Below are 22,445 nucleotides of genomic sequence, written 5' to 3' on the forward strand. Positions count from 1 at the left end.
CACATATTGTAGATATTGCAATATGTTCCAGTTAAATCAATATATGAATATGTATAGCAATATTTTATTTAATGGGTATGCACTTTATAAATATGTGTTTCTATTTTTAATAGCAACAAGTCTAAAATTTTGGAAAAAAGGCTACGGTATCTAAATGACCATTTCACATACAACTTGTATTGCAATGTTTGTCGCTCCCTGTTTGAGAAGGATAAGTTGCTGTTTTCATTTTTACTCTGCTGTAATCTTCTGATGTAAGAGACTCTAGAATTTTTTAATATGTTAAGAGAGTGTTAATTATTTATCTTAGCATCTTAAACATTAAGAAATATTATATTTGAAGTAGTGGCATGTTTGCACTTGCAAATCATTGATGCAGAGAAGCTGTTAAAATGCATCTGCACACCAGAACAAATTGAACTGGGATTAAATTGAGATGAGGTTTAGTAATTCAGTCCCATTAAATATTTTATGAAATATATCAATTATCCAAATATTTTCAGTTTATTTTTATTCTACATTGCATCCCTTCTATACTTTATGTAGTCTTTCAATGTTGCCTCATTAGTTTTTATTGTAGGAATCTTTGCTGGGATTCTTGGATTTTCTATGGCGAGGGGGGCATTTGCCCAGGTTCGCCTGGTGCACCAATTGCGGCCCTATTTGGACCGGGAGTCACTGCTCACAGTCACTCATGCCCTCGTCACCTCGAGGTTCGACTACTATAATGCTCTCTACATGGGGCTACCTTTGAAAAGTGTTCGGAAACTTCAGATCGTGCAGAATGCAGCTGCGAGAGAAATCATGGGCTTCCCAAAGTATGTCCATGTTACACCAACACCCCGCAGTCTGCATTGGTTGCTGATCAATTTCCGGTCACAATTCAAGGTGTTGGTTATGACCTATAAAGCCCTTCATGGCATCGAACCAGAATATCTCAGGGACCGCCTTCTGCCGCACGAATCCCAGCGACCGGTTAGGTCCCACAGAGTTGGCCTTCTCCGGGTCCCGTCAACTAAACAATGTCATTTGGCGGGACCCAGGGGAAGAGCCTTCTCTGTGGCGGCCCTGACCCTCTGGAACCAACTCCCCCCAGAGATTAGGATTGCCCCCACCCTCCTTGCCTTTCGTAAGCTCCTTAAAACCCACCTCTGCCGTCAGGCATGGGGGAACTGAGATATTCTTTCCCCCCCAGGCCTTTACAATTTATGCATCGTATGTTTGTTTGTTTGTTTGTATGTATGTTTGGTTTTACAAATAAGGGTTTTTTAGCTGTTTTAATATTGGATTTACATGCTGTTTTGTACTACTGTTGTTAGCCACCCTGAGTCTACGGAGAGGGGCGGCATACAAATCCAATAAATAATAATAATAATAATAATGACTATGCCATGCATTACTTGCACAAGTCAGTCTTCTCACATAGAGGATTCCAACATGGCATTTGGGTTTTTTTCTATGACATCTTCACTGTGAAAAGATCTCTAGTCACTTAGGTTAATGGTAAAATGTCTGTGGAAGTTCTTAGTAACCCAGGTCATGGTCGTCCAAATGTGCTTTTTTTCAAATGGCAACTGGACTTTCTTGAAGATCTTTCGCTTCTCGTCCAACAAGTTTCTTCAGGTTTAATTAACTGATGGAGAAGGAAGGATTTATACCAGTGATGATGAACCTATGGCACGGGTGCCACAGATGGCATGCAAAGCCATATCTGCGGGCATGCGAGGCCTTGCCCAGCGCAGGTGTATGTGCTGGTCAGATGATTTTTCTGCCTTCTTTTCTGCCACTTTCTATTGGAAATCTGGAGGCTTCAGTGAGACCTGTGTGCATGCGCAGGGGGGCAGAGTGGGCGCATGCACATGGGCATGCAGTGCTGGGGCTATGCACATGCACAGGGGTAAGTCATTGCATTATGGGAAGCCATGTGCACGCGATCATGCGCATACATATCTTTTTTTGGTACCCGAGCCAAAAAAAGTTATCTAGTCATTAACACTTTGAGAGGCATTGAAGCCACCTGTGGATTAATGGTACAAGTAGTCCTTGATTTACGACCACAACTGAACCAAAACTTCTGTTGCTTGGTGAGACATTGTTAAGTGAGTTTTGCCCCATTCTTGCCATAGTTATGATATGAATCTCTGCAGTTATTAGGTTAGTAACACAGTTGTTAAGCAAATCTGCCTTCCCACTTGACTTTGCTTGTCAGAAGTTCCCAAAAGGTGATCACATGACCCTGAGACATTGCAACCGTCATAAATATAAACCAGTTACCAAGCATCTGAATTTTGATCATTTGACCATGGGAATGCTGCAACAGTTGTAAGTGTGAAAAACTGTCATGCGTCACTTTTTCAGTGTTGTTGTAACTTCGAATGGTCACTAAATGAATGGTTGTAAGTCGAGGATTACCCATAGTGAAATTTAGTGACAATTATGGCTAGTGAATTCTGGCATAATTTCTAGTAGATCAAATAGATCAAATGCATTGTAATCTCAAATAATAGTGTTTTACTTAAATTGTACTTTGTTGTTTTTCAAAACAGGGCTAGGAAGGAAATTGAACATCAGGAGTTTATGTTCTTATTAACTGGAGGGGTTGGTCTCAAGAGCAAATTTAAGAATCCTGATTCGTCTTGGTTACAAGATAAAAGCTGGGATGAAATATGTCGTGCAAATGATATGCCTGCTTTTAAAGGATTACGGTACAATAGCAATTATTTTATCATTGTTTTTTGTGGGAGGGATAAGCATTGTATAATATAGAAGTCATAGTATGTCTTGTGTAAATCAACACGCTTTCTACCTCACCCAGATCTTTCTCTGAGGTTTCAGTAAGACAATTGTTATTTATTGACTTCGCTGAAAAAAATGTAAAATGGATATGAAGCCTTCATGTAGCATGCAAGGTCACAGATTGTTCAACTTTTTATGTGAAGAAATACCACATTGCTTCATTGGGAACATGCAGTAAAGAGTAAACTACACTTTTTGGGGAAAAAGAGGCAGAAAGTTTTGAAAAATTGGAGAGGCAAAGGAGAGAATAAAGTTCAAAGAGAAGTCTTCAAGTGGTTTCTGTGAAAACCATCATTTTGTGAATAAGGATGAAGCTCTGGAATTATAACTTAATTGCATGGGACATAATGTTGCTATTTAAATTTTTATAAATAATTGGTTCAGTCAGAAAGTGAGAAACAAAATATAATAACCCCTCTCCAATGACCACTATGAAAAAAAATCCAATAAGAAAATATAGTACCAGTGGAAGAACACAATCATTTTGGAAGCAGAATAGCAAAGAAATTTTAAATTATATTATTCCCAAAATAAACTTAGAAGATATTATGCCATTGCTTGCCAAATGAACTGGGCCTCACCACTCTTACTCTAGAACAGTGATGGTGAACCTTTTTTTCCTTGGGTGCTGAAAGAGCATGTGCGCACACTATGATGCATGCATGAGTGCCCACCCATAATTCAATGCCTTGGGGGGGCGAAAACAGCTCCCTTCCCAGAGGCCTGTTTTCCAACTTCTGGTGGACCCCGTAGCCTCATGTTTCGCCCTCCCCAGGTTCCAAAGGCTTCCCTGGAGCCAAGGGAAGATAAAAACATCCTCCCCATCCCCCCAGAGACTCCCTGGAAGCCAAAAATGCCCCCTCGGAAGCCAAAAATGCCCCCTCGGAGCCTCTGTGCAAGCCAAGAATCAGCTGGATGGCACACACATGCAAGTTGGAGCTGAGATTGGCTTGCGTGCCAGCAGATATGGCTCCGCATGCCACCTGTGACACTCGTGAAATAGGTTCGCCATCACTGTTATAGACATATCAAGTCAGCATGCCATTCATAACCCAAAAGATGCACCTAGAAAGCTTGCAGATAGATGAATAACAGCTTTCCTCTCCTATTATTGTTCTTGTACTCCTACCATGTTTTGATAGGTTGTTGCTATGCCTGGAGGATGTTCTATAGCAGTGGTGGCGAACCTTTTGTGCATGCGTGGGTGCCCACATCCATAATTCAATGCCTGGGGAGGGCAAAACAGCTCCCCCACTCCCCAGGAGGCCCTCTAGAAGCTGGAAATGGCCTGTTGTCCAACTTCTGGTGAGCCCAGTAAGCTGCTGTTTCGCCCTCCCCAAGCTCAAAAGGTTTCCCTGGACCCAGGGGAGGGTAAAAATGTTCTCCCCATCCTTCCCAGAAGCTCTCTGGAAGCCAAAAATGTCCTTCTAGAACCTCTGTGTGAGCCAAAAATCAGCTGGTTGGCACACACATGCATGTTGGACCTGAGCTATGGCAACAGGTTGCATGCCAGCAGATATGGCTCCGCGTGCCACCTGTGGCATCTGTGCCATAGGTTCACCATCACTGTTCTAGAAGAATATCTAGAAGAGTTTTATTCTTGTATAAAATAGAAATCTAAATCAAGTTTATCTTATTGTTGAAGGAATCATGTGTCTTCACAACCCAATGAATGGCGTAGCATTTATGATAGTAAAGAACCCCAGACAGTTCCTTTACCCTCACCATGGAATACAGACTTAAATGAAATAAAGAAAATGATTATTCTCCGATGCTTGAGACCTGACAAGGTAAAGATGATTTATGTAACAAAATTTTATTGCCTCTTAATTAAGTTGTTTGCGTTCCTAAATATAATTCCATTTATTTTATGTCTGTCTAACATTTTGCTAAATGTAAATATTCAAAATAACTAACAGTACAAATAACAAAATGCAAAAAATGATCATCTAGTCAATGTAAAATCTGAAAAGCACCAATAGCATTTCAACAAATGCATTGAATAACAAATGCTTTAGCTGACTAGGCTACCAAGAAGCTATCTTTTTAATTTAATTTAATTTAATTGATTTATAAGCCACCCCTCTCCTGACGGACTCAGGGTAGCGTACAACAATAAAACAGTGTTTTGACTGATTTTCAAACTTTGCAAAAGTTTTTAGAGAACTTCTTCAGAATTGAATTGCTCCAATATTGTTAAAAACTATTCAAAATCAGATTTAGTTTTGACACTGATAGTTGCCCCTGAAGGTATCCGATTGCAAAAAGTCAAAGAAGTCAAAAAATCATTTTCAAATTGAATTCAAAGAGAAACTGAACTTCCTTATTATATCCGGTGATAATTTATTGCAATAATTGTCATGCATCGCAGGTAAGCAAATGTGAAATCAATTATATATCTCCTTTCTGAAAAGTGAAAAGTTAAGCAAATGTACGAGCACACTTGTTTCCTTCCAATATTCCATATTCTATATATTGAAATAAAATCTTCTGGTTTTAGTTGTTTAACTTTTTAATTCAAGACTCTTTAAATCACATTTCATTTTAAAATAAGGAAGAAAGAGAATTGCTTATAAAACTAACAGTTTAAAATGTATTTCTAAAATATGTAGAAAAAACAAGCCTGCCAACATGTAAGCCTTTTGGATCACTGCAACAGTTTACCACAGTAATTATATATTTTTTGAATTATTAAATATTTAAATTATTAAATATTTACCAGTTAAGCTGCCTTGAAATAAAAACTGAGTAATTTTATAAAACCCTATCTTATGCTCACAATTTTTTGTGAAAACAGATTTCACCAGCTATAACAACCTTTGTGACTGATAAGCTTGGAAAGAAATTTGTTGAGCCACCTCCTTTTGATTTAACAAAAAGTTACTTAGATTCAAATTCTTCAATCCCTTTAATCTTTGTGCTTTCTCCTGGAGCAGATCCTATGGCAAGTAAGTTCACTCATTTTTTTCCTTACAAAAGCTTCTATTAGTTTGTTTTTTTTTAATATAAAGTTTCTGAATGTCTTTCAAATATAGCATTTAGTAATGCAACCTTTGTTTTATTGTCCATAAAGTTGAGTTTGTGTTTTATGTTAATATAAAACCATTAAAAGATACTATAAAGAGAAAATACATTTTTAAAACATTCCTAGGAATGGGGAAATTGAAAGCTGGGGAGACAAATGGCCTTTAATTTGCTGTCCTGTTTGCTTTACAGTATTTGCAATCTTCATTTATTTTTGTTTATGACTCTTCTAAAACCAATAGTCATCACAAAACATAATTTAGTTCTATTACATATTACTGATGCATTAGCCAGGGCAAGAGAGAAAAAAGGCAATAATCCTCTGAAGGCACTTGATAATGAAAGATGTCCTGCTCTAAAAGCAAATATTTGTCAGGACATGTACGTTAAGTTGAGCAACTTTAGCATAGTTGAAACCTTCCTAAACCAGAATCTGAGCAAGGATAGCTCAAACCTTTATCAGCTCTTATTTGGATTACTTCAATTTGTTTCATATATGGCTCTCCGAGACCGCCTCCTGCCGCACGAATCCCAGCGACCGATTAGGTCCCACAGAGTGGGCCTTCTCCGGGTCCCGTCAACTAAACAATGTCGGTTGGCGGGCCCCAGGGGAAGAGCCTTCTCTGTGGCGGCACCGGCCCTCTGGAACCAACTCCCCCCGGAGATTAGGACTGCCCCTACGCTTCCTGCCTTCCGTAAACTCCTTAAAACCCACCTTTGCCGTCAGGCATGGGGGAACTGAAACATCTCCCCCTGGGCATGTTTAATTTATGCATGGTATGTCTGTGTGTGCGTCTGTTAGCATATGGGGTTTTTTAAATATTTAAATATTTTTAAATTTGTCTGTTTACTTATGATTTGTTTCTACATGTTGTGAGCCGCCCCGAGTCTTCGGAGAGGGGCGGCATACAAATCTAAGTAATAAATAAATAAATAAATAAATAATTTAAACTACAACTATTGAAGAATGCAGTTGCTCACCTATAGACCAGTATACGTCTCCTACAGCAGAATAACATTAGCTTGCATGAGTTGCATTGGCTACCAGTGGGTCTCTGGGCCCAATTTAAGATACTGTTTTTTCACCTATAATGCTCTTTATGACTTCTAGTATTCTATATTATCAGTTCCCAACCTTTTTAGCACCAGGGAACTGTTTTGTGCAAGACAATTTTTATCCTGGACCCAGGGAAAGGAAATGGTTTCAGCCACTCACCTTCATCTGTATGATCCAGTTCTTAACAGGCTGCAGACCAGTATCTATCTGTTGCCTGGGGTTTGGGGACCCTTGTTCTACACTTTGGGGCTGCCTGCTTCAGATTGAATCTGCAAGTCAAGAAAGATGCTGCAGATTCTTCCCCAGAAAATGTTAAAACGCCAGGAATCCAAAAGCAGAAATTCTTGGTTCTATTCTTCTCACTCTGGATGGAATTGCTTTCTCTCGGAGGATGGGCTTTCCTCATTATCTTCTTGAAAAATATTAAAAACAGTGTTTTTCATGAGCTAAAGAGATTAGAATGTGACTCAGCCTTAGAATTTTCACTTTCAGATATTATGAGCAGAAGTAGTTCTAGGTTATAATGCACATAATACACTAGAATAGAATAGAATAGAATAGAATAGAATAGAATAGAATTTTATTGGCCAAGTGTGATTGGACACACAAGGAATTTGTCTTGGTGCATATGCTCTCAACGTACATAAAATAAAATATACATTTGTCAAGAATCATGTGGTACAACACTTAATGAATGTCATAGGGGTCAAATAAGCAATGAAGAAGCAATATTAATAAAAATCTTAGGATATAAACAACAAGTTACAGTCATACACTAGTAATGTAACTATCTTTTTGTTGATGTAAACATCAACATATTTCCAAAGTATGAACATGCAGTTATTTGTGTCTTGGTGTACATGAATTGCCCCATATGTATCAATTCATACATCATAGATACAAATGAAATGTAAGCATTTATCAAATCTGATTTTGAATGCAATGCTTTGCTAAACCAAAAGGCACGCCTTACAAATACAGTAATCCCTTGTTTTTCACGGGGGATGCGTTCCAAGACCACCCATGAAAAATGAATTTCCGTGAAGTAGAGGAAATATATTTTTTTATGTATTTAACAAGTATTTGGACTTTTAAAACCCTTTGCATTAAACACTCATTCTATAATGTTTCTCAGCTGGAACTACATGTGATATCCTACCAGTTTCTTTAATATACAGTAGTACTGTAGAAGAATTTTATGAATTTTTAATGGCTTTAAAACTTTCAATGGATTTAATGGATTTAAGCCCCCTTTGAAAACCCGAGAAGTAGCGAATCCGCAAAAGATGAACCGTGAAGTAGCGAGGGATTACTGTAGTTGTAGATGTGTGACTTATAATTATTTTCAGGGAAATATTAATGTATTCCTGTTTTTGTGGCAGGTCTTTTAAAATTTGCAAATGATAAAAATATGATTGGAAATAAATTTCAGTCCATCTCTTTGGGACAAGGGCAAGGCCCAATAGCAACAAAAATGATTAGAGGAGCAATGGAGGAAGGGACCTGGGTTTGTTTACAAAACTGCCATCTTGCTGTTTCCTGGATGCCAATGCTAGAAAAACTCTGTGAAGAGTTTAACAGTGAAACTTGCCATCCTACTTTCAGACTCTGGCTGACTAGTTATCCATCACCCAAGGTATTTCAAATATGAAATGTACTGAATATTTATGAAAAATGTGTATGGTATAATAAAGAAATATTTCATAGCTGTCATCAGATAACTCCAAATATGTTCTCTTCAAGGAAATATAATCTTCATTGAAGATAAATAGGGGAGGGGATACATAAAGCAAAAGGACTATGCGAACCACCTAGGCATCTGTACATAATGAGATTTTTTAATTTTAGTCCAAGAATTAAATAAGCTATTTCTAATGTAATGGTGTCTGAATACCAAGTGTTTTTTGTCCTTGTCTGCCATCAGGAATGCATGCCATCCTTGGTGTAAATCGAAGCCTTCTAGGGCTAATGTTCTTTTGTCTCTTAAAAGAATCCACTCTCTTATCCACGTTAGTGATGCAGCTCTATAATATATGCAACCTATCATGACTTTAATAAACAAAGCTTTCATATTTAATATTTATTATTAAATTTATTCACTACCCATCTTGTGATTTGAGGTGACTCTAAGCTGCTTAAATGTGATAAGATATGCAAATAAATAAATAAATAAATATAAATATAAATATAATCTTGCTTTTTAGTTAGAGAAGGAAAGATTAGATGAGGTTATTTATCTCAGTGGTATCTGTTAATTGTCCAGACAGTAATGGTTACTGTGGTAAATTCTGGCCATTAGAATCCAAGCACAGCCAAAGCTCTATTTTACCCAAACATGCTAATGATATTCTGTACAAGCTAGAATTTCTAATGTAGAGATTACCTTGATATCCAAGGAAGTACACATGCTTTATTGGCACACAGGTGGTGCATTCCATTAAAAACAATTGTTTAGAGAAATGCAATAGTTAATTCAGATCAAATGCCGCTACCGATCTTTAAAGCCCTAAATAATTTGGCTACAGGAGTCTTGCTATATATTTTGGACAGCTGTAAGACTGAGGAAAGGTATTAGATTTATTTTATTTGTTTGTTTGTTTGTTTGTTTATTTTGTCCAATACACAATGAGGGTTTTAGTGGGTTTTAGTTTAATTTTACATCATTGGCGAAGAGGACACAGTTGCTTGTGATGTAATCGCAAAGGTCATTGAGGTAGAGAATGAAAAGCGTTGGTCCCAGTACACTAGCTTGGGGAACACCGGGGAACACAGCTTTTAACTGAGACAGGGGTGGATATGGTGCTTCCTATTTTGACCACTTGTTGTATGTTTGACAGGAATGCTGTAATCCAGCTATGGAGGGATCCTGAGATGCCATAAGATTTGAGTTTTAGGAGTAGTTTGTCGTGGACCACTGAATCAAAGGCTTTGCAGAAGTCGATATAAATTGCATCTATAGATTTCCCTTGATCTAGATGAGTTGTCCATATATTTTTGCAGTGGAGGAGGTGCAGGTTGCAGGATAGTTTTTTTCTGAAACCAAATTGTTTGTTAGAGAGCAAATTATTAGTTTCTAGATGGAGAGTAATTGATTTGTTTATAATTGATTCCATGACTTTGCATGGGACGCAGCATAGTGAAATTGGTCTGCATATGCAATGACCAATATTAAATAGTTTGGGATTTAAATATGGATACTGATTGGTTGTTTGCTGTTATTGTGTATGAAATTTGTGGTTTGGTACCCCCAAGTCAATTAATGCTGAAACTGTTATTAATTTGATTCTCAAGATTAATATATTGATGTCATAAACAATGAAAAATAGCCATACATTAATTATATATGATTTTTTTAAAAAAAACAAACAAGAAAACACACGATTGAACTACATGATTTGATTTATAGATTGATTCATTGATTGATATAGCGATGCAAAAACCTCCACCAAGTACAATATTTAAAAAACTTAGTGTATGCTGAATAATTTAAAAGAATGTATATAAAAAAAGAACTGTTAGTAAAGTTACCATGCTTGCGTTCTCTAGTTTCCAGTCACAATTCTTCAGAATGGTGTGAAGATGACAAACGAGCCTCCTACAGGTCTCCGGCTAAATTTACTTCAGTCTTTCCTCTCTGATCCAATTTCGGATGCAGACTTTTTTGCTGGGTGTCATGGAAAGGAGCAGGTAACTTTCTTCATAAAAATTGGTAAAGAGATAATTAGCAAAATTACACAGTTTAGCTCACCTAATATTAAAGTGCAGCTTTAAAGTATAAAATTATGTTTTGATTGTTTTAGCCATAGTTTTAATTATTATATTTGTACCTATATTGTTTTATTGTTGTTATGAGCCGCCCCAAGTCTCCGGAGAAGGGCAACATACAAGTCTAATAAAGTATTAGTATTAGTATTAGTATCTGGCCTTTTTATAAAATGTACATTGCACGTACCTGGTAATATCTCTCCATCTTGTTACCTTTTTCCTCTGCCACAATTTCAGAAGTTTTGTATCCTACTACAAAATTTTGTATAATCTAATGGTGGGATTCAAAAATGTTTACTACCAATTTTATGGTTGTGGCTCGGTGGACATGGTGTGGCTTGGTAGGTGTGGCAGGGGAAGGTTACTGCAAAATCTCCATTTCCTCCAGAACAGCTGGGACTCGGGAGACAGAAAATAGATGGAGCAGGGCCAGTCAGGAGTGATATTTACCAGTTCTCTGAACTACTCAAAATTTTCACTACCAGTTCTCCAGAAGTGGTCAGAACATAATGAAACCCACTTCTGGTATACTTTTACAAAATGGTAACTAATTATTTCACTGTTAATTTAAGGAGGCTAAATTCTCCATCCTTGTACAATAAAGAAGACTCTCTCATCCAATAAATATATTAAAATAAATGCTTTAAATATATTAAAATAAATGCCCTAGCCGAGCAGCAATTAGACAAGTGGCACGCCCTGAAAGGATGCAGCGTAATATAAAATTTTGGTCCTGAATCAAATTTACTGTTAGGAAAAGGCAACTCATTGGACTTAGTGAAAAATATCATTGCATTGCCAAACAACCTTTGAATGTTATTACCAGCCAAAAGTTTTGTAGACACAGAATTTTTCAGTTGTGTTTGCCTTGCCTTATTTCTGTCTGGGTTAACTGAGTGTTTTTCCCCTAAAAGAGATGGGAGAAGCTGCTGTTTGGAGTTTGCTTTTTTCATGCCCTAGTACAGGAGAGAAAAAAATTTGGACCTCTGGGATGGAATATTCCTTATGGATTTAATGAATCAGACTTGCGAATCAGTGTCAGACAATTGCAGGTAAACCTCTTCATTGTTTCTTCCAAAATCTACCCAAGATTTTGTAACAAAAAGTTCATAAGCTGATTCCATTCTAAATTTATATTTGAGTAGACTCTACTAAGAAACTCAGATATATCAGTATGTTTCATGCCTAATATTTCCTTACCAAAAGAAACTTTAAAAACCCTAGTTTGGAGCATGAACTGTTCTATTAAATATATTAAGTCTGTATATATAAATATACTGAGTCCTTCGTGATTGGGCAGCATAGAAGTTGAATTTAATTAATTAATTAATTAATATTAATATAACTTTTCCATGTTTCTTTGATGTTCTTTGAAGGGGCATTCCAGAACCCTGCTGGGAAAAATAGTCCAATCTTTCAATATTGATACGTTTTTAAGAGATGAAAACATTTAGAGAAGTTTAGAAAATACCTGCCTATCGTTGTTCTCCATTGCTGAGTACATTGTTTACAATTTCAGCTGTTTATAAATGAGTATGAACACATCCCATTTGAAGCAATAACTTACCTTACGGGTGAGTGCAACTATGGAGGAAGAGTGACAGATGACTGGGACAGACGTCTACTACTGACTATGCTTGCTGACTTTTACAATACAGATATAGTGGAGAATTCACATTATAAGTTTTCTCCCAGTGGCAACTATTATGCTCCCCCAAGGGGCACTTATGATGATTACATTGAATTTATTAAGGTATGATTTTACTGTATATACCGGGTTCATATTTTTAAAAAAAATATTTAGTAAGCTAAATTCATCTTCAGTACATTTCTGTCTATAGACAACTGTAATATATTATCTTTTTACTTTATAGAAAATAGTGCCAAATGAAATCCAAATAAAGAAATATACAATGCTCAGCATACTGAACGCTGGTATAGTATTGGTTTGAGTGTAGATCTTTTCCCCCCCTTTATGCTAGAAGAAGAATTCTTGCTGATTATTTGCAGAGCTATTCAATTCTCAAATGATCTGCCAAACAGTGGAATTAATTCATTCGATTAATATTTCCTCAATCTTAAATAATTCATTTAATTTAATTTATTAGATTTGTATGCTGCCCCTCTCTGGAGACTCAGAGCGACTAAATTAATTTTGTCTTATTGTCTAGAATCTTCCTGTTAGCCAGCAACCAGAAGTGTTTGGACTGCATGATAATGTAGACATATCAAAGGATCTCCAGCAAACAAAAATTATTTTTGAATCTCTTCTGTTGACGCAAGGAGGAAGCAATCAAGGAGGATCTAAGAGTGGTGGCGACAGCACTTTGTATGAAATTGCAGATGACATCCTTAACAAGGTAATATGAATTGAAATAAACTATAACTGCTTCAGAATTATTATTAAATATCAAAACTTCATACTGATAAAAGAAGATGCATTTCTGAAAGTTGTAACTTTCCCAGCTGCAACATGCTGTGAACATTGGATGATCAGAAAGAATAAATGAAGAAAAAATGCTTTGGAATTAAACTTTCTGGTTTTTCTTTGAAGATGTTTTGCTTCTCATCCAAGAAGAATGTAAAACATCTTCAAAGAAAAACCAGAAAGTCCAGTTGCCTCTTTAAAAAAGCATCTTTGGAACAACTATGATCTGGATGACTGAGAATCTCCATAGACACTTTGGAATTAAAGTGCTACAGAAAATTGTTAAAAACATTGTGAATTGATCATTTAACAGATAAAACAAGGCAAAATTATTCCCTTGAAGTCCAAGTAATGAAGCTAGTACTTAAGATTTGTATCCATAATGTAAAAGCAAGAATCACCAGAGAAGACCGTGATACTTGAAAAAAATCAAAAGGAGGCAAAAAAAGAAGCTGTCAGAAAGAAGATAGATTGACTGGCATTATCCCTGACTCCATCAAAGTTACTGACATGCAATCCTGGAGAGGGAATGTTTTTCCAGATCAGAAGCAACTGAACAAATAAAAGACAGGTTTTACAGAGGAGGAGGAGGAAGAAGAGATTGAAAACCCGGAATGATAGAATTTAGTGCAACTTTATAAACATGCTAAAAAAACAAATACGTTTGCAAGAAATCGGATGTGAGGAAAATGACAATGTGTCTACTGGCATCATTCAAAGGAAACAAATCACTATATCATTGTGCATTGCATTTTGATGTCATTATGGCTTCTATAACTTTTCCATTATTAAAATTAGTGTTTTTTAAAGGGAATATGGATAAACAAAAACATCCAAAGAAGTGGGCAATCACAGACAGAGTATCAAATAGAATGAATGCATTTGGTCTAACTACATTAACTATAGTTACAAATTTCCTGATTAAAATCTGGGGTTCCAGCTCATGTGTGGAGTATGCTATAGAAAGAAATGATTGAAAGTGATAAGCTGAGCTATTTATTTATGTTAGCTCTTTTTCATTCTATTATCATATTATCTTCCCAATTTTACACAGTGCATACAAATATTGCATGCTCCATTTCTGATGGCTCTATCCAACTATGTAATAAATCATCTGGAAGTTCAACCTACACAGCTAATTACCTAGTGACCGATAAAGACACTAATTTCCAACAGTTATGCCTGCATTAAAAAAATTATAGTTGCTTTTGGAAACAATATAAATTATCTCAATTTAGGCATCTTAGCAAAATGTTTGGCAGATTCTTTAGGCGGCACTATTATGCCATTTTTTTAAAAAATGATTTTCACATTTGCCTATAGTATACCAAACCTGAATCTTATTCAGAGATGTGGAAAGATATAAAAATGCACTAGGTATTTTTAATATATTCAATAAATATATCTCATTTATTAATATATAAATATGTATTCAATAATAGATGTTATTGTAGCAGGGACCTATTTGCTGTAACTTGAAATATGAGCAATCTTTGAACTTCGATGCCAAATTCCATCATACTCAAATAAATAAAACAGAACAAGTCAAACAGAAAGCAAAAAATCAAAAACTTCTGTAAGACAAAGGGCTATCATTTGTGGAGATTTTAATTATGAAACTGTAATCTGGTTTTTAGATACCATTCACAATAATGAGGTAAAAAATGTGCCCTTTTTTTTTTATTGAAAAGACAATAACAATGCAAATAAAGCAGAGCCAGAGATAGATCAATGGTAAATCTTAACATACAAACTAATAACTATAACTGTACTATGTTAACAGTAATTACAGCAATAAAACAAAAAAACCTTTTAATGGAGAAAAAAGAAAGAAAATAATTTCATGTGATTTTGTTGAAAGATATTTATCTTTTTAGATAAACTTTAAATAAATAAATGCTCTCACTGAAATAATACATGCTACATAGAATGTAGAATTTGTGTAACAGCAATTGGAATTTTGCAATAAAAATTTGAATTCTGTGTATTTGCCTTATGTTAATTTATTATGGTTATATAAATACATTCATAAAAAAATGAACATTTGTCAGAATTAAAATAAGTATATCAATCTTTCTAGCTTCCAAAAGATTATGATATTGAGGCAGCACTTCTTAAATATCCTGTGAGATACGAAGAAAGTATGAATACTGTTCTGGTGCAAGAAATGGAACGTTTTAACAAGTAAGGGCTTTGGTTTTTTTTCATATTTTTACATATTCCATTTAATTTTCCAGATATGTACATGTATTATACTAAATTTCCTACTCCTGTATAACTATCCTTTTTTTAGAGATTATAGAAGTACAGTATAACCATTTGTACATGTAATTATTTGTAGGTTATATAACATTTGCAACTTGAATTTTGTGTCTACATTTTTTGTACATTTAGTTTAATAAGAACCATACGTACAACTTTGGTAAATCTGAAGAAAGCGATCAAAGGATTGGTTGTGATGGATTCTGAATTAGAGGCCCTCTGTGCCAGTCTTCTTATTGGAAAAGTTGCAGAAAACTGGGCTAAACGTTCATACCCAAGTCTGAAACCACTGGGAAGCTTTATTCTAGATTTTTTAGCTAGACTAAAATTCTTACAGGTAAAGCAACAAGCATATAATTAATCATTTTATTATTGTGAAATAATTTGCTACGATTAACAATTTGCCAGTAGTTTTTTAAAAATAAAATATGATTTTAAACCAAGGTTATTCTTCTATTTCTTTTCCAAGGATTGGTATGACTCTGGAAAACCATGTGTGTTTTGGCTCTCAGGATTCTTTTTCACACAAGCATTTTTAACTGGAGCAATGCAGAATTATGCCAGGAAGTACACTATTCCTATTGATCTCCTGGGATATGAGTTTCAGGTAAAATTTGGTGACAAAGGTTGAATTTTATAGATTATATACCGTCTCCAAAATGTATCAGTAGATAACTCTGTTAATTCACGTGTGTACCTATTTTAATTCCTCAGTCTTTCGAGGTAGATGAAGGCAGGAAATAGATACTTCAATAAGTACTAGCATCCTACTTTATTGTCATCACAACAGAATATTTCAAGGCTAAGAAAAATAAGGCCAGCCAATCTTGATTCCCTTTTACTCCATCCTGTCTTTCCAGGGCATTCTAATATTTTTATAATAGCTGCTGCATACTGTATTTAAATATGCAAATAGCCTTGGAGAAGGTACATAGCATCTATGAGGAAAACATAAATGTAGTCTGGAAAAACAGGAAGAAGTGAGGAAAAAACTGCAGGAAATCAAACAGCTCAGTTCCTCGTAAAGGAATAATTATAGTTAAAGTTGCATACATGTGGACCACAAACACATAGGCAAGTGGCACCAAGGTTATTGTGGAGAACTTGATGTAACCTTTTATCTTCTGCTCGGCCATTCAAACAATTTGAAGTTTGTTTCCTTCTAAGATATTGGTAGTCCTTGCTTAAAAATCTTAACCGGGATCAGAATTTTGGTCACTACATGAAGTAGTCATTAGGCAAAACATCTATTTGTTTGTTTGTTTGTTTGTTTGTTTGTTTGTTTGTCCAATACATAGGAAGAAAAATAGACATGTAGTAATATATATAAGGGTAAAGTGAACTTAGAGGAGAGGATATATGAAAGAAAGAAAATATATATGATAAGTGAGAGAAAGGAAAGACAATTGGACAGGGGATGAAAGGCACACCAGTGCACTTATGTACGCTCCTTACAAGTGATTGTATTGCTTAGCGATGGCAGTTATTGTCATTAAGCCAGGATCACACCATAGTTAGGCCAAGAGCTCATGCTTCTGTTGCCATGTCATGCTCACTCTGCTTCAAATTCTGCCATCCACCTATCTCCTCTACCATCTCTGCCTTTCTGGCTACCCTGGACTCTACCACCTCTGCCATTCTGCCCTCTGCTTTCCGGATCCCAAGTGGACAATCTCTCATTTTCTTCTTAATTTTCTTCACAATGATAGTTTTCATTGTGGGGTGCAGACTGCCATCTGTCAGCTTTTGCCACTTTGTCACCTCTGCTGCTTCAAAGACATCTAGTTTGCCATTTTCCTCATCTGGAATTCTCCCATTTTAATAGCAATCTACCTTAATTAGTGAGGACCAGGGAGACTATTAAGATCCAACTCATTGTTATATATGTGCAGGTGGTTTGATGCAAAGTGGGAATGGAGTTTAGAACCCAACGTCAGCATCCTGACGGTCTTTGTGCATGTTTCTTTTAAAAGCTCTCCACAACCATGGCTGAACCTCTAAACATAATTTTTGAAAAATCCTTCACGACTAGCCTCTTACTCATGGTCACTAGCCACAGTCCTCCTGATCTTCACAAAGGAGATCCAAGTAACGTTGAAAATTACAGACCAATCTCTTTATGTTGCATCACTTGCAGAGTCATTGAACCAATCATAAATCAATCCATTACCCTCCACCTAGAAACTAACAACCTACTCTCTAAATGTAAAAGAATGCACTTGGGGAAAAGGAATCTTCAATCGTAGTATTGTATTGGCAGCTCTGTGTTAGCAAAGACTTCAGAAGAGAAGGATTTGGGGTAGTGATTTCTGACAGTCTCAAAATGGGTGAGCAGTGTGGTCGGGCGGTAGGAAAAGCAAGTAGGATACTTGGCTGCATAGCTAGAGGTATAACAAGCAGGAAGAGGGAGATTGTGATCCTGCTATATAGAGCGCTGGGGAGACCACATTTGGAATACTGTGTTCAGTTCTGGAGACCTCACCTACAAAAAGATATTGACAAAATTGAACGGGTCCAAAGACAGGCTACAAGAATGGTGGAAGGTCTTAAGCATAAAATGTATCAGGAAAGACTTAATGAACTCAATCTGTATAGTCTGGAGGACAGAAGGAAAAGGGGGGACATGATAGAAACATTTAAATATGTGAAAGGATTAAATAAGGTTCAAGAGTGAAGTGTTTTTAATAGGAAAGTGAACACAAGAACAAGGGGACACAATCTGAAGTTAGTTAAGGGAAAGATCAAAGGCAACATGAGAAAATATTATTTTACTGAAAGAGTAGTAGATCCTTGGAACAAACTTCCAGCAGACGTGTTTGGAAAATCCACAGTAACTGAATTTAAACATGCCTGGGATAAACATATATCCATCCTAAAATAAAATACAAAAAACAGTATAAAGGCAGACTTGATGGATCATGAGGTCTTTTTCTGCTGTCAGTCTTCTATGTTTCTATGTTTAACAAACAATTTGGTTTCAGAAAAAAATCACCCTGTAACCTGCAACTAAACACCAAATACAAACTAAATAAACAAGACCTTACAGACAACCCTCACTCCGTAAAAGACCTTGGAATACCCATATCAAATGACCTAAGTGCCAAAGCCCACTGCAACAACATTGCCAAAAAGGCTTCAAGAGTTGTTAATATGATATAATATAATGCAATACTTCCTGCGTTCATATTAGAAAAGCTAGTAATAAAACTGTATTTCATTGCTAAAAAGGTCCCCATATTTCCAATCTGAAATAAATAAATAGTGCAACATAGCAATAATTTATTGTTTTATTTTGTTCAGGTTATTCCAAAGGATACTTCGAAAACTGCTCCGGAAGATGGTGTTTTCATCAATGGGCTATTTTTAGATGGAGCTCGCTGGGATAGAGAAAAGTTAGTAGTAGCATATACAGTATTAAAATTGATTCTCCACCTTTCGTTTAATACCAATTTTCAACATATTTTTGTAATTTGACATCTAACATTCCCTTTTCCTAGCAAAATCAATAGGAGTAAAAGCAGGGACATCACACTGAGATACCAAATGCTATATAACCGGAGAGGGGCGGCATACAAATTTAAATAATAATAATAATAATAATAATAATAACAACAACAACAACCACCAGCTGGCTTGATGCAGAAAAACTGAAGCATTTATTTATTTGTTTGTTTGTTTGTTTGTTTGTTTGTTTATTCATTCATTCATTCATTCATTCATTTATTTATTAGATTTGTATGCTGCCCCTCTCCGTAGACTGCCAGCTGTGGTGAGCTGGATGTTTTCAACAGAGATATGGCACTCTAAAATAGGGACGCATTAAGCTGATTAATAAAAGTCATGAAATGTATACTAATATATAGTATAAATATATATATATATTTAAATGCAAATTTCTTTTTAAAAATATGGGCATAATAAATATTCCAAATGATAGTTGAGTTTGTACACTTTTTTACCCCTTCACAACTAATATAAAGACATTCTTCTGTACTTCCATCTTCTAAATGGGAGTTCTCTAACTGGGAACATCTGTCTATAAATACTTGCTCAGATCATTTCTCTCCACTGAATTAAATAGGAAGTGGCATTCACTAATAATATGACAAACATAACAACTCTATGCTGAAGCACTAATCCTTAATTTATGGTGGAAGATCAAATTTATGATGACTGGAGTAGTTTCCTTCTTTTTTCCTAAATACGTATGTTTTACTACATAAAACTTCATTCTTTTTAACTGCATTATATTACTTTTCCACAATTGTGATTTTTTTTTTTTACCAGAGGTCTCCTAGATGAACAACATCCCAAAATTCTCTTTGACGCGATGCCCATTATTTGGATAAAACCAGGTAAGCGAAGTTTTGACCAATAATTATTTGAAAATGTCCAATCCTGTATATCTTGCAACAAATTGGTAGATTTGGTTCCTTAATGTTAGATTACAAGGCTTAAGCTACATAGCAAGATGTCCTAGCTCTGTGATGGTGAACCTATGGCATGCGTCACATGCCACAGGTGGCATGCCGAGCCTTCTTGGTGGGCACGTGAACCGTCGTCCAGCTCAGCTCCACCACATATGCACGTGTACCTCCCACCATCCAGCTGATTTTCGGGTATCTGCTGCACATACACATAAGGCGAGACACATACGGGAGATGTGCAAGCATGCATGGCCGCTGGGGGAGGTCACATGTGCATGCGTAGGGGAGCCATTTTTGGTCCTAGGAGGGTGCAGAGAGGCCTGCTAGGCCCAAACCGGGGAAGGGTGTGTGTGGTGGGATGCAAACATATGTGCAGGGGGTGGGGGAGCATAGGGAGTCCTGTGCGCATGCATGGGGGGCGGGGTTAGCATGCACATGTGCAGGGGGATAGCACGCAAATTGCATTATGGGTGATCATCACGCATGTGTGCACACTGTCGGCCGATAAGACAAAGGTGAGTCAACACTGTCCTAGCTGTTTCCTTTCAGGTTGTTCACTTCAGAACTCTTATTTTTAATATCTGGATGTTAGCCATAATAAAGAAACATCATTATACAGTAGCTAGTATCCAAATACAATACAAAAAGTGTGTTATTGCCAGCATAGCAAAACTATATTTCTATATACAGTGTTCCCTCGATTTTCGCGGGGGATGTGTTCTGAGACCGCCCGCGAAAGTCGAATTTCCGCGAAGTAGAGATGCGGAAGTAAATACACCATTTTTGGCTATGGACAGTATCACAAGCCATCCCTTAACACTTTAAACCCCTAAATTACCATATCCCATTCCCTTAACAACCATTTACTCACCATTATTACAGGTACTCCCCATTGAATAAGTCACTTAGTGATCCTGATATTTATAAACATAATTATTTATTAACAATAATTAATTTTTTTGTTATTTATTTGCAAAAATTATTAGCTTGCCGATGACATATGACGTCATCGGGTGGAAAAAACCATGGTATAGGAAAAAAAGCCGTGAAGTATATTTTAATTAATATTTTTTGAAAAACCGTGGTATAGGCTATTCGCGAAGTTCGAACCCGCAAAAATCGAGGGAGCACTGTACATTGGTACCTTGGCACTCAACTGGTTTGAAACTTGTTGAATTTGGAACTCAACATATTTGGATGTGAAAATTTTGTCCCAGTTCTCATTGTTTGTTTGGTACTCAGTGCACAAGTTAGAATGATCAGTGTCGGCTGCCTTGTAATCCACTACATTATTCCTTATGGGGAAAAATATTTGATACAATTATTTCCTGCCACATACCTCCCAGAGACTTATTAGATCTCACAGAATTGGCCTCCTCCAGGTCCCCTCGACTAAACAATGTAGGTTGGTGGTGCCACAAGGGAGGGCCTTTTCTGTTGCTGCCCCAACTCTATGGAACCAGCTCCCCCCTCCCGATGTTCGCACTACTCCCACTTTACTGGCTTTTCAAAAAGCTGTTAAAACTTGGCTTTGTCAACAGGCCTGGGGGCTGTGAATTTTAACATCAGACGTGCCTGAATTATGTTTGTTGGTATGGATATTTGTTAGATTGTTTTGGGGTGTGTGTGTTATAATTTGGTTTGTTAGGGTCTTGGGGTTCTATTTATTGTTGTTATTCGGCTTCTTTTTTATTATTGTATCACTGTATTGTTTTTATTGTTGTAAGCCACCCTGAGTCCTATGGGATTGGTCGGCATAGAAGTTAAATAAATTAAATTAAATTAATTAGTCATCATGCCTCCTGGAACCAATTAACAAGTACTGAGAAACCACTGTATATTTTTATTTTCCTTCCCACTAAATTTTTCCTACATACCAACTAGGAAAAATAAGAAGCAATTGCTGTGCTTTATATAGTAGTGAGATATGGTTCTAGCAAAGGCAATTTTATAGTATTGATAGACCATTTCATTGACTTTCACATAGATCCCCTGGAGTTCTTGATCCATGGTGGTGTAGTGGTAGAAGCTGCTTCCATGCAACCTCCATCATCCTATCTTTGTGGCTAAGCGCTCCAGGTGTCTAGAGTGGAGATGGTGGTAGCTGACCGGTGTCATAGCTGTGAGGGGGGAGATAGACAGGAATATTATACGGCATATGTGTGACCCTAATGTCCATTGTTGCAACTTAAGAGTTTCATAGGAATGATCCATGGAAGAACATGTGGTTATGTACTAAATCTGACAAGTGTAAATTAGCTTTTATATGTACCTACTACTATATTTAACTATTTACAAAGGTTTTGTTATGGTCTTTCAATATCAACTGCAAACAGTTAATTGGCAGGGCTATTGGTTGCCACTTTTATATCTTAATATGTTATGTATGGCCTGTCATAGTCTTTCAGTATGCATTTTAAACTTGCTGTTTACATTACTGTAATATATTGCATGCAAAGGGGCAATGGCTCAGTGGTTAAAGACAATGAGCTTGTCAGCTGGAAAGCTAACAGCTTGAATTTAAGTCTCCAGCGCTATGCAGCAGGGTGGGTTCCCCTTACTTATCCCAGCTCCTGCCAACCTAGCAGTTCGAAAGTATGCAAGTGCAAGTAATAGATAAATAGATGCCACTTTGGTGGGAAGGGAACAGCATTCTGTCAGCCTGATGCTGGCCACATGACGACAG

The 22,445-nt window shown here is 36.5% G+C and overlaps 1 protein-coding gene across 1 annotated transcript in view; it reads left to right on the plus strand.

Annotated features, from left to right (window-relative positions):
- Positions 1-22,445, plus strand: part of DNAH12 (dynein axonemal heavy chain 12) — a 114,719-nt gene that overhangs the window by 90,716 nt on the left and 1,558 nt on the right. The window contains 14 exon segments of the mRNA XM_070738468.1: positions 114-254; positions 2,547-2,705; positions 4,442-4,586; positions 5,594-5,744; positions 8,260-8,513; positions 10,424-10,564; positions 11,557-11,694; positions 12,162-12,395; positions 12,814-13,002; positions 15,151-15,254; positions 15,465-15,669; positions 15,802-15,939; positions 18,633-18,724; positions 19,620-19,687. Of these exon segments, the coding sequence (XP_070594569.1) occupies positions 114-254; positions 2,547-2,705; positions 4,442-4,586; positions 5,594-5,744; positions 8,260-8,513; positions 10,424-10,564; positions 11,557-11,694; positions 12,162-12,395; positions 12,814-13,002; positions 15,151-15,254; positions 15,465-15,669; positions 15,802-15,939; positions 18,633-18,724; positions 19,620-19,687 (2,159 nt within the window).

The sequence above is a fragment of the Erythrolamprus reginae genome, chromosome 2, assembly GCF_031021105.1.
Source record: "Erythrolamprus reginae isolate rEryReg1 chromosome 2, rEryReg1.hap1, whole genome shotgun sequence".
In the NCBI taxonomy this organism is placed as follows: domain Eukaryota; kingdom Metazoa; phylum Chordata; class Lepidosauria; order Squamata; family Dipsadidae; genus Erythrolamprus; species Erythrolamprus reginae.